General features: G+C 43.7%; 1 protein-coding gene across 9 annotated transcripts in view; it reads right to left on the bottom strand.

Annotated features, from left to right (window-relative positions):
- Nucleotides 1–12,542, bottom strand: part of SH3PXD2A (SH3 and PX domains 2A) — a 259,091-nt gene that overhangs the window by 133,382 nt on the left and 113,167 nt on the right. For all 9 annotated transcript variants that reach the window (XM_065067108.1, XM_065067106.1, XM_065067104.1 and 6 more), the window contains one exon: nucleotides 7,857–7,948. In XM_065067108.1, the coding sequence (XP_064923180.1) occupies nucleotides 7,857–7,948 (92 nt within the window). The remainder of the gene's footprint in view (nucleotides 1–7,856; nucleotides 7,949–12,542) is intronic.

Genomic DNA, 12,542 nt, shown 5'->3' with positions numbered 1-12,542 from the left:
ATTCAACCCTACGGGCTGCCCCTATTCTGGGACATAAACACTGCCACGGTTTATTGCTGCCTTGCCTTAAACCTTGACACCAAGCATCACCAGTCATTAAACAGGTGGGAACAGACTTTTTAGTACAGCATGTTACAATAGGACAAGGGGTAATAGTATTAAACTCAAAGAGGAGAGATTCAGGCTAGATGTGAGGAAGAAATGTTTTATAATGAGGGTAGTGAAACACTGGAACAGGCTGCCCAGAGAGGTGGTGGTTGCCCCATTCCTGGAGACATCCCAGACCAGGCTGGATGGGGCTCTGAGCGACCTGATCTAGTTGAAGATGTCCCTGATCATGGCAGGGCGGTTGGACTAGATGAGCTTCGGAGGTCCTTTCCAACCCAAACCATTCTACGATTCTTTAACTGTCAGAAAATCCTGTGGCACTGAGTAAAACAGTTCTAGAAGTGAGGGCTCAAGGATAACGAGTGCCCCGAATACTTCATCACAAGCTTGATAACCTCTGAATCCAGTCATTTTGGTTCTGCTCCAATCCTGCCTCATTAGCCCAAGTTTTCCCCACTGATAGATGAATAAATTTGTTCTTTTGGCTCCCTAACTGGTTTTGCATACAGAAGCACCAGCAGAACAGGTTTTCCTGACAGATTTTGGGAGTAATGTTTCCTCCAACATTGACTGATTATTTTAAAAACAAATTATTTTTCTAATTGGTTATTTCTACAATTATATTATGGAAGGAAAAAGGTTTCTTTACCACAATCAAATTCTCTTAGCAAACCTCTGAAACCGTACATCCGCAATCATGCTGCAGATACAGCCACGAGATGTGAGAGACCTTTCCAGCGTCAAAAAATAAATCAATGCAACAGTAAGGAGCAGATTTCCCAGTCCCCTGCATTAACCACTAAACTTCTCCAGAGGAAGGAGTTTTATAGGTCAAGATAACATTAAGCAAACTATTATATTGCTTTCTAATCTACAAAATAGGCATTGGCAAACTATCAGCAGTGATTGTTCCTTTAGGATATGAACAAAAATTACTGGACAGGAAAAACAGCCCTCGAGCCAACATGCCTGGCATTTAGTTTTTTTTAAGGGCAATATCTCTGCATTTCAAAACACCTCTTCAGTCCCAACTCTTCCACAGAGAAAGAAAAAAAATGTCTCACAAACAGTAAACTTTTGAAGGCACTGACACTACCATTGTATTTGGCCCCAGCAAGGCAGTGCCCGGAGCCACTGGTGAAGCAGCTGCCTGTCGGCAGGGCTCTGATCTCGGTCACATTCTGATGGATTTGAGATAAGTCTGGTTATTCTTGATCCATCCTGTGCCCATGACAGCATGCCACTTTTAAGCCCTGCAGCACGTTCATAACTAATCCAGGCAAAAGCTATTTCTGTACAGTTGGCTGCCAGTGCCAAGTGTCAATACATTAAACTATCTTTGCTCCTCTCAGCCCTGTGTCCTCTCCCAGTCAGACCCACAAAGCACAAGCAAACCCAAATGTGATATTCAAGACAAGGAATAAAAGCTCTTGCTGTATGGTAACAGCATGAATGTATGCTGTTCCAACTGCCATTCTTCTACATCTTTTTTTGTGGTTGCTGAACCTATTTAATTTAATGTGCTTTCTGTTTTACTCCATGTTTATAGTCTGATATTTATCGACATATAATTTTTTTTATTATTTTCTGGATGTGTACCAAGAAGATTCAAATCTTCTCCCAGGAAGGCTGAGTTATTTGCTGATATCACTGATGCTGCAACAGATTTCATTATCCTCCATTTAATACTCCAGCTCAAATCATTTATATGTTGCAAACAAAAGGAAAAGCCCCACGTCAAACTAAAGAAGAGGATGAGTAATGCATCCATTATTTCTTTTGATTTTTTTTTCCTCTGTTCCTAGAGATGCTTCCATTGCTGCATTGGCTTAGTTTATTTAAGATAATCTCCAAGCAAGACTTTCCCAAAGATCATGATAATATGCATTGATGAAAGGCAGCGCACACTGTTGGGGTATCTAGAGCCCCATCTGACAACAGCCGGGTCCCAGAGATGGAACTCCCCCTCCCCAGGGCAGAGGGGGCACAACTGGGAATCGGCCACACTTCCCCACTCTGTTCCTGGGGCACAAAGCTGCTTGACCTCTCAGTCAGAGATTTATGACACAATATGAGCAGGATACTGTAAAACACTTCTGTGATTTAGAAGCCAAAAAGCAACATTCATGCCAAATTTAGGTGCTGAAGCCCAATATTTCTAGTAAATACAGCCCCAAAACAGGCATGTTTGAAAAACCAAACACAGGTGGTCTGCTTCACTCAGATGCTCAAAGAGCTGCGGTATCTAATATTCCCACTGACATCAATAAGAGCTGGATGACTAATTAGGAGTAGCCAAGAAGGGCTCTTGGCAAACTCAGCCCCAACAGGTTCTTGTATCCTTAGCTACCTCCCAGTAAAGACGGTCAAGTCATTCTTTGAAAATATTGACTTTTTCTTCCCTTCAGAACAGTGACTCTTAACTGCCTTATGCTGCCACCATCTTTATTCAGAGCTTTACCTGCTTTGCACTGTACAATTTACTTCCCAACTAATAAATCACATAAAAATGAAACTTCCATCTTTTTTCTGATCTTGCATTTCTTAGGGAAATTGATTTCCATTCTGCACATCCCAGGTGAAATTAATTTCCCCAATAAAACGCGTGCATTCAGCAGTCACAATACCACTGCCAATGCAGACTGTGACGCCAACTGTCATAAAGTGGTGCTGACCACATTCCTAAACAATGTGAAAATTATCTGTATTGTAAGACCTGTAAGAAAGAGCAACCACAAAAAGAGAATGACAGCTTTCCTCTCTGCCCAGGGACTCAACTATCAAATGTGTTGGGAAATACAATTCTAAAGGGATGAAACGTAAGAGAAATATAAGGGATGAAATATAAAATATTTGCATAATGTCAAACAAATCAGGGTATACACAGATACTTTACAGATGAAAAATTTTCCTTCTTACCAATAAGTAATGGAACTGTTATTACAAGGGAGATCAGAGGACATTTGGCAAACAGAAATACTTGCATGTAAACACAGTCATGCTTATCAATAGAAAAAAATGTATTAGGGAACTGTGCCTTAGCACTGGTAGAATCATAAACTAAAGCAATCTTCCTTAGCATGGTCACTGCATTACCCTGACAACTTCTTTCCAGTTCCTTTATCAGAGATCTGTAATATGTGAAGAATAAAGGGAGAATCCAGCTTCCATTTTACAGTGGCTGCCTGACATCTGAGTATCCGAGTGTTACACCACTATTTATGTGAGGGAGATACGATCAGTGAAGCTCATGGGTGCAGAGCACAATAAACCATTTCTGTTCTTCAGTAAAAGCACCTTCAGCATTAAGAACACCTTCTGCATCAACCCTCATAATATCATGTCATCTAATTAATAAGTTGCCTAGTTTTCCTGGATTTGCATATTGCTTAAAAGTTGCTTTATGATTCTTAGAGGAAAAACATTCTCAGATACTGAACACTGCTTTAAATTCAGTTGCTAATATTATTAGTAGTGGTTTAAACACAAATCTCTTAAAAGCCTGAAGGCATTTCTGCAAGGAGAGTACTGGAGAACGGAATCCTTGGCTCTTGGTCTGCTTTTTAGACTGGATCCAGACCCAGAAAGAAAAAACAAACTCTCACATGAGTGGTCTGGCTGTGATATTTTGAACATAACTGCAAAAAAGCCCTAAAAGCAGTGGGCCATATGCAATGTCTAATTGATTAATCCTACTCTTCAGGTATTTCTGGTATTTCGAGTAAAAAAGAAGCATTAAAAAAATGGTTTCTGAGATTTTGTTTGTTGACTATAAGCCCTGGCCTGACCTCAGCCTTGAATTTAAATCCCCAGTAGAAGTCTGAAATTAATCCACCTCTGGCTTAGTTATCAGTAATTATAATTATTAACAGAAGTAACCAGTAAATGAATGGCTTTCAGTGACATGGTGTTTTAACTTAGAATCATGGATAAATAAAAATGCACTTCCTTCCTACCTTATGGCATCTTTTCCCATAGCAATGCAGGACCTGCTCCTGACATGACCATGGTAAAAGACACAGCCCAGCCATTTGCCTATATGCATTTGCTCAAACACTAAGCTTCCATACATTACCAACCTAAGCAGTTGAGAACTGCTCCTCCTGTACCACAGCTGATGGTTTGAATCTTGCTTTCTCTGCAGCTCACCAGCAGAGCCAGAGCAGCAGAACCCGCTGCCCTGGGAGCAGCAGCCCTGGAGCTCCAAACCCGGCCTTGCACATCAGCTGTCCCAGTGCCTGCCCTGCCAGCTCCCTCGCTAACACTATGCTTACACCATGCTTACACCACGCTTCCACCATGCAAAACAGTCTGAGAGAGCTCCCAGACTATCTCATGTGGGAATTTAGTGTCCTCCTATGGTACCTCCCAGGCAGCATGGAGGAAATGTGCTGTCGGGAGCTATCTGACCTAGAGCTAGCTCCACCGGCAGGAACAGACTCAAAGGACACTGTCAACAATTTCAGACACTATGATTTCTTGAGATATCTCTCCAGCTATCTGCCTGTGAGCCGCTGGACCCAAACGAGGTTTAATGGGGCTGAAAGGAATACCTTCTGCCTGTCGTCACAGGACTCGAAAGCCTGGACAGTCACCAAAACAGAAACAGAAAATCTAAGCTGCAAATCCAACTGAACAAATTGGCCTGATTTTAACAGTGTTGGGAAATCCCAGCTTTTATTATAGCTGGACTGTGCGCTGCTCAGTGCTGTGGGCCACCAGAGCACAGCAGCAGTAGGAAATGACCCTGTAGGGAGCAGCCTGTGAGCCAAACACGGCATAACCCAGAGACAACAGTGCACAGAAGCAGGGAGGAGGCAAGGGTAGAGCAAATCAGAGTTACAAGAGTTATAAGGAAGAAGCTGGGAACACATTTGTAAAAGTGCCTAAGGAAAAATGCTGGTTTCTTTCAGGACAATAGGAACAAAAGTGAAGGGCACAGCTTCGCAGCTGAATTACTGCAGTATAACATAAATTACTGCATGTGCATCATCACAAGTCATGGCTCAGCAATTAAGGGCATGAATACTTATACACACATCCCAGCTGCAAGGTAAACCGGACTTTTTTTTGTGCCTCCTCCCTTGAAGTTTAAGCTTCCACGTTTTTTCTGGCTGGGAGCACATGCTCAGTCAGTGCTCTGCACACATGCAATAACTCAATGGACTCTCTGGGCTCAACAACTCAAATGCCCATGGGATTAAGGCTACATTCCTGAAAATTAGTTAATTAAACTCTAGGTCAGGCTTTGTTTTATGAGGCTGAACTGCTATATGAAAAACAAAGCAGGTGATCATGAAACTAAAGACCATCTCGTCGTGCACAGAGAGAAGACATGAAGGTGACACAAGCAACTCTGTTCTGCCATTCCTCGGTGGCTGAGTCCCTTGCTTGACAATGTTTGTTCTCCTTTAACCCAGCCAGCTGAATGGCACATCTATGCTGATATACAAATATATGAACCACCTCTGCACTGAGGGTTAAAAGAAGCAGCTGAAGAAATAGATTCAAATAATTAGGGTAGTCTAGTTGCTGCCCCCAGGCTTCCCACCCTACCCCCAGTGAGATGAATGATGGACCATGAGGTCCAGGGAATACTGCATTCACAGGGCTTGGGCACCACTGGCTCATTGTTTCTGGAGAGTCTTGGCAGAGCCGCGAAATGAGGGAATAAATAGGGGATTTCTCTGGCTGATCATGCTCCTTCCTGCAGTGAGGCTGAGAATTGCTTTGGAGGTGTCCTTCCCCTAGACCCTACACAGCGGTCCAGTGAGCCCCAGATCTCCTCCCTTCCCCCTCAGTTCACAGAAGAAAAACACCAAGATGTTTCTGTTGGCTTTTACATCATCTTTTTGTAGAGACTAATCTTCAGTTTCAACAATGCATCTTTTGTGAAGCGCTCCCAGCAGAAACCTTAGACACCTTCCCTAAGATCTGTTTGCTTACAGAAGACGAGGTAGGATTTGTTTAAACCCAGCTAGATTAATGTCTTGCAGATATTAGTGAAGTGAGATTTAATCAGGTTATTGCTCTACATTTTCCAGGGAAATAAATCACACTTATTACTAGGTTGGAAAAAGATGCAAGGCTTGGGCTGAGAAAATTTCATCTTTTTTGTTTTTCTACAGGGGGAATGAATGGATAACTTGAAAATTATTGCAAGGCTGTTGAACAAGTTGCTCAGCAAAAAGCCCTCAACAACTTGTAGGAGGGAAAAGAGAATGAAAGCCATAATGTCAGCCCAGGGTTGGGCCTTAGTCCCCATTCCCTGCCTTGTGGAGGTCTAATCCTGACTCTATTTTACTCAGAACTAATGTTGTAGGGTCTGCATCAGTACAGAAAGAAGACAGGATGGTTAAACAGCGTCTAAAGCAGACTGCCAAGTTCTATTTGAAATCTTCCAGGTGAACTCCCCCATAACGCTGGGAACCTCATTCCTTTTCTGGGTGTCTGTTTCTGCCAGGCACGTGGAAATGTTTCCTTGCATCAGAGAGGTGTTGTGGGATCAAGCAACCTTTGCAAACCTTCTTACAGGCCCTAAATGGAAACTGTGATGGTCAGCAGGTCTCAGAGTATAGGCATATCCTGCTGCAAGTTTCTAAGTTTGCAATATGTGTTTAACAATCAACATACAATTGTATGTATTCACCTCAGACATTTTTCTAAAACAAGGCTGGCTAGAAAAAATAAAAAAGCAGCTCTTTGCTTCACTGTCAGCTACACTAGAAGTGTTTTCTTTAGTACAAATGCTCATACATCCCTTGTATAAAACCGTGTATGCGCAAAAGACAAAGTCTGGGAAATCAAACTGCAAAGGCCCTCTCCTTTACACCAGCATGGGAACAGACAGCTGAAGCCAATACAAATCTTTCTGCTAACTACAGGTTTGTGTGCGCTTAAGTGCCCAAAACCCCAAAGCTTTACATCCATTTCCCCTTACTCTGTGCAAACACCGGGGAAAGCAAATTACAGTAACACAGCCTGCAATCAAGTTTCAAATTGTGTAACAAAGCAGCACAATACACAATGGGACCAAGTCAAAATCTTATTGTGAAGCACAATAAAATATATCCTGTTCAGTATGAAGGAGAAAAGGAAGGCAGCACAGTTGCGTGTAAATACCCGCCTGCCAACGCTTTCCCTGGATAAATCAGTCATCTGAATCCTGACTGCATCAGCGTGAATCAGCTCGTCTGCTCCAAGGTAAAGGCTACTATTCTGTTGCATGTTCAATGGGAAAGCTTTTCCCAGCCTTTTCTTGGCTTCCTGCTTAGAAAGAATAGACTCTCCAGAGACAGATTTGGATCTGGACCACAATCTTGCTCCCTTCAGATAACTAAGTATCTCTGGGCAGGAGTACATTTAAAGAAGCAGCTGGTAATTACAAGCCAAGTGCTTACTGGCAGGATTTCCCCCTGCAGCTGAGCCAATACTTTTGGGAGCTAAATCACCTGATAATTATCAGGTAAACCCACAAGCCAGGGGAGGTTCCCTCACTAGAACCATCAGTGAGAAACAATGCAAAGGTGGGCGGAGGACGGCTGAAAATTGTGTCTGAGGGTTGCTTGACTCCTCTGTCCTCCACACACCCAGCCTGGTTGTATGTAATCGTTGAGCATTTTCTAGGCAGTGCTTGAAAGCTAGAAAATCTGTTTCCACGCCTACAGTAGTAATAAAACCAAATGACCTTTTCCTTCCAGCTAATCAAAATGAACTGAGCAGCACTGGAAATCCATCACAGCACTTACTCTTTTGGAGGGTTAAGGTCTTCTGGGCGAGCCTCAAAGAACCTGAAGACTTCATCGCACTGTGAAATGTGAGGAGGAAGCCGAACCAGCGCCTGCAAAACAAAACAGGGAGGGAGAAGGACTTAGAAAAGTCAAGCTCAAAATATGGTCTCAAACATCTAAACTACCAAGCAAAAGGAGCCAAAACAGGCCTGGCAGGGGGAAGGTAATAGAAAAGGAAAGCATCACTCCTGGCTGCTTACCTGAGAGAAAAGGAAACAGCATGCCTTGACTGCAAATGTCAAGCAGGGTGCAACAAACTGAGACAAGCAATGGTTCTTAGAGTCAGCCAAAGTAATTCTTTTGCGATGTGTACAAGAGCAGAATTTGGTTCACACGTGCAAAATCATAACACTGAGTAGATAAGTGCTCTGTGGCTGGGACTGTGTTTGCACAGCACCTCAAACAACGCAGTTAGGGCTTACAGCCTTTATGTCAATGCACACAAATTTAAGCAGTGAAAATCTACAGGCTCAGCACCCACTAATACAACAGATTAATGTGGTCCATAAAGCTTTCCATTAAGCACTGTCAACACAAAAAGCAGTTTGCTAAAAACAAACACAAACTGAACAACAGTTTGCTCCTAAATTAACAGAAGATGAAGGTTGATTAAGTGTCTGAAAAGAAAAAAAACAAGGCAGGCAGAGAGACTATATCTGCATGAAGAAGGCTTCACAGCGCATCCTGGCTAACAATGTCCATGCGCTCTGCAAGGCACAGGTAACACAGCACTTGTCACATTCAGCAGTAGACAAGTACAGTTTGGGAAGCAACCACATTACATTGAAGTAAACTGTAAAGCGAAACTTCAAACCAATGAGACAAGCATGCAAGGCAGAAATGTGCTATGAATTTACTGTTCAGAATCCAGTGCTCAATGGTGCCAAAAAAGGCCAAAGAGCTGTCCCCAGCCCACAGGGATGGGACAGCAGCTCTGAGTGATATGACTGTGAGATTGCCTCCAGAAATGACCAGCAGGAGAGGAAAAGCAGCTGGAGTTCACCTGCTCCTATGCTAAGTTACACTGAAAATAGGCCACAGGTTAAATATAGACCAAGCTTCTTAGAGGTGCTGTAAACCTGTTTGACAAAATGAGATTGTCTGGCTCTTCTACTAATTGAAAGTAGGACAAACAAGCTTGAAAGACAGGTGCAAAACTGCACGAGAGCTGAATGAAAGTGCATTAGGGCAAACTGGTTATACTAACCTGTGAGACATCTGATTGATCATGGTCAGATATACCAGAAGGCCCAGACAAAGCATGGAGGTAGGACAGAGCACTTGGTTACCCTCACAGCTGTTTTTAACCGGGCTTTAGAAGTGGCCAGATTCATTTCTGAGACCACTGACTCCTGCTTGGGGATGTGAAAGAAAAGAGTTGAAAAATGAAAAAATCCTGCTCTGAAACTGCAGGTCTCCAGTATTAGATGATGGGGTCTTGTTTTGAGGTGGCTTGAAATTCAAAGGCAAGTGCTTCCAGAATTACAGCTCTCCTTTCTCTGGTAGAGGGATGTCATAAAAACACAAGAAAAATCAATTTGATGTCAGAAGGCCTATGAAGAATGAGGCACTGGCCTTTGGTCATATGCAACTGCATTACAGATCAGAAAAGACACCTCAGAATAAGGAAGCAGCATCAGATGCAGAAGTCGGGCAACAGCCTGGAGGGTCCAAGTGCTGGGGCATGTGTCCAGAGCACTGCTGATTGCTGCACCAGTGTACAAGGAAATATAACAGGTAGAAAACTCAAATGCTTTCATCTGAATGGAGGATGTCCTGCCACCCACTGCAATCCACTCAATCTTGCCTAAAAGCCTAACGAAGGCATGAGCTCTCTGCCCTTATTTCCACTGCATTTAAATGATGCATCCAGCTGGCAAATCAGACTAACACTGGGAAGTCAGAAACTGCCCAGGAATAGTAACAATCACAGCGTGTTGAAAGAGAAATGCCTCACCAACACAGGCTAACAAGGACATAGACAACATTAAAGCATGTTTTATTCATCTGCATCTCAAGCAGGAGACAGACTACACAGAGAAGCAATGCTGTCTAACCAGCAGGGAATGGGGCTGAGATTTAGTGATGGCTTTATTACTAACGCCGTTCTTGGTTCAGGCAGGTTACTTAACCTCTTTCCATCAAATTCAGCAGGGACAGATCTTCAGTTAACCATTTACATTGTGAACAATAACACCTAATCTGCAGAAAGGTTATGAGGCTCATATACTTAATATCTACAGTATGTTTTGAAATCTCAAAGGGCTTGATCTTTGCAGTCAATGGGGCAAGAGCAAGACTGGAAATGATTCGTATAATTACTAGAGAAACACAAATACCCGGGTTATACCTATCACAAGAGGTCCTGGACATCAGATGACTTCTCAAAGAGTCACCACTTCCCTACAGGTCACAGGTGTTCGCCCTTCCCAGAAACCAGACTACACGTGTCAATACTGAGCTGGAGCACAAAGTGGGTTTTCAGTGACAGAGGAGAAAAATCCTACCAAGCTGCCATGGAGATTTGTGTTTCTAACTCACAGGATGCTTTAGAGAATCTGACATGCCTGAATCAGTCACCCCTCACCCGGAAATCCCCAGGAGCACTGTGGTCCTGCGGGGCCGAAGGGGGTAGTTGAAAAGCACCCCTGTGACTCCAGGCTTTCACAGGCAGTGGATAAAATCAGCCGCAGCCACTTCCACACCCAGACATCCACCTTCCCACCCTATGGACACGGCAGCCCTGGGGCAGGGCAGGCTCTCCTGCTTCTGAATCACCTCCCAAAGTACTGCAATTTTCAGCCCAGTGCATGGAGGTGAAATGAAATCCACCCCATAGTAACGTGCCATTGCATGTTTTTCAGGGAGCTCGGGTGAAGTCTGCAGCTAGTCAATTTTCACTGTTTTTTATTACGGAACAAAACCTTAAGAAGGGGTAAGAAATGCTAAGAAAGGGTAAGAAAGTGCAAACAAGGGTGTAAAACCCAGCAGAGGCGGTCTATTGATTTTGGACAGTGGCAGGGAGCAGCAAAGCTTTTTTGGGAAACAACCGTCTTTCCAGCAAACACACAACATCCACCCAGGAGCAAGCCAAGTCCAACGCGGTTCCAGCGTGCAAACAAAAAGTGTATTGAGGAGATGTGGGACAACCACTGTCTCTCTGCAAGGGGAAAATGCAAGTTTCTGGCACTTCCAGCAAGAAAGTTCCAGGGCAGAGCTGCAACAGCCTGGAGGAAAGACCACGGGGTCAAGAAAAGAAGGGTAAAGAAAAAGAGGAAAACAGATAGTAAAAGAATGGAAAATACAGGAACGTGACATTCTTCCTGGGGTGTACAAACCAAGGGTAAATTCACACAGCTTCAAATAGCAAGCATTCAGAAACAGCAAGGAATTTGCACAGGAAAGGTGAGAGATAAAAAGTGCCAGCAAGCAGAATTCAGCCTTGCATGATCACTGAGTATTATCAGTAATAACATATTTCCTTGCTCAGCGTGCAGAGGTGGATGTGTGCTGCTCAGACCTCACACGCTCCCTAGGAGATAGGCTTTTGCATGTTATTTCAGCCTGCAACAATGTCTGTCTTTCTATATTACAGGCTTCAGGCAGTCTTGGAGAGTGGATGATTCAAAAGGCTATTGAAAAGCCGTAATGTCAGGCAGGGTGTGAGCAAGCAGCCCTCAGTGCTGGGGACAGTTGGCTCCGCACACATCAGCCCATGGGCAGGCAGGCTGCTGCACACCACACACCGCACTGGGAAAGGAGCAGAGCACCAGGCACAGGCAGGGCTTCATTGCTTGCGGTTATGTGAACTGCAAACATCTCCGTGGGACTACACTACAGCTAGAAGGCTTCACAAAATACACGTGCATGGGTGTAAAACCATGCAGGTAGTTGTAAGGATGCACTGAGTGCTGCATTTTTGCAGATACATTTACAAAAAACAGATGCACAGACATGTACATGTAGAAATATACAACACATGTGTAGGCATGTGTGTATATATGCACAGAATGATATTCACCCCACTGAACTTTACGTCTCTAAAATGGGAGAATGGTCATACTTGTCTATCAACTTGCTTAATCACTAGAGAAAGACCAGCATCTTCAGGGGCTGCTCTGGCTACCCCACCATGGACACCTAGCTCTGGGTGGGGTAAATCACCGACTGCCTCTCCCTGCAGCCCACTGAGGCAGTTCAGAGCTTCTAGATCCCTAATGTTCAGTGGGTCAATCCCAGCTCTGCACACAAATACACAGCACCAGCTGACAGTACCACGTGGTTATGATTCACTGATGTTTCATTATCAAGCAACCTTTAATTATCGTTAATCATTAGTGCCAGATGTTTGGGAATGGCCATGAGTCCAGCAAGAGGGGAAGGTGCAATTAGAACAGTTCATTTCTCAGAACAGAGAAATAAATTATTTCACCTACATGAAAACACTTCCTGTTTCTGTTTTGTTCAGGGCCTCAAATAACTCCAAGCTTGAACCCAAAGCACTGATGGGTGGAGGTTGGATGGCAAACACTGACAGTCAGACAGAGAGGTGGATGAAGAGAGCACAGTAGTGACTCAGACTGGGAGGAAGATGTAGAAATAAATAAAACGCCATGGGAAGAAGGAAAAAAAAAAAGGTGCAGA

The sequence above is a fragment of the Columba livia genome, chromosome 6 (assembly GCF_036013475.1).
Source record: "Columba livia isolate bColLiv1 breed racing homer chromosome 6, bColLiv1.pat.W.v2, whole genome shotgun sequence".
In the NCBI taxonomy this organism is placed as follows: domain Eukaryota; kingdom Metazoa; phylum Chordata; class Aves; order Columbiformes; family Columbidae; genus Columba; species Columba livia.
Note: the sequence above shows the minus strand (reverse complement) of the source record. Positions and strands in the feature narration are given on the sequence as shown.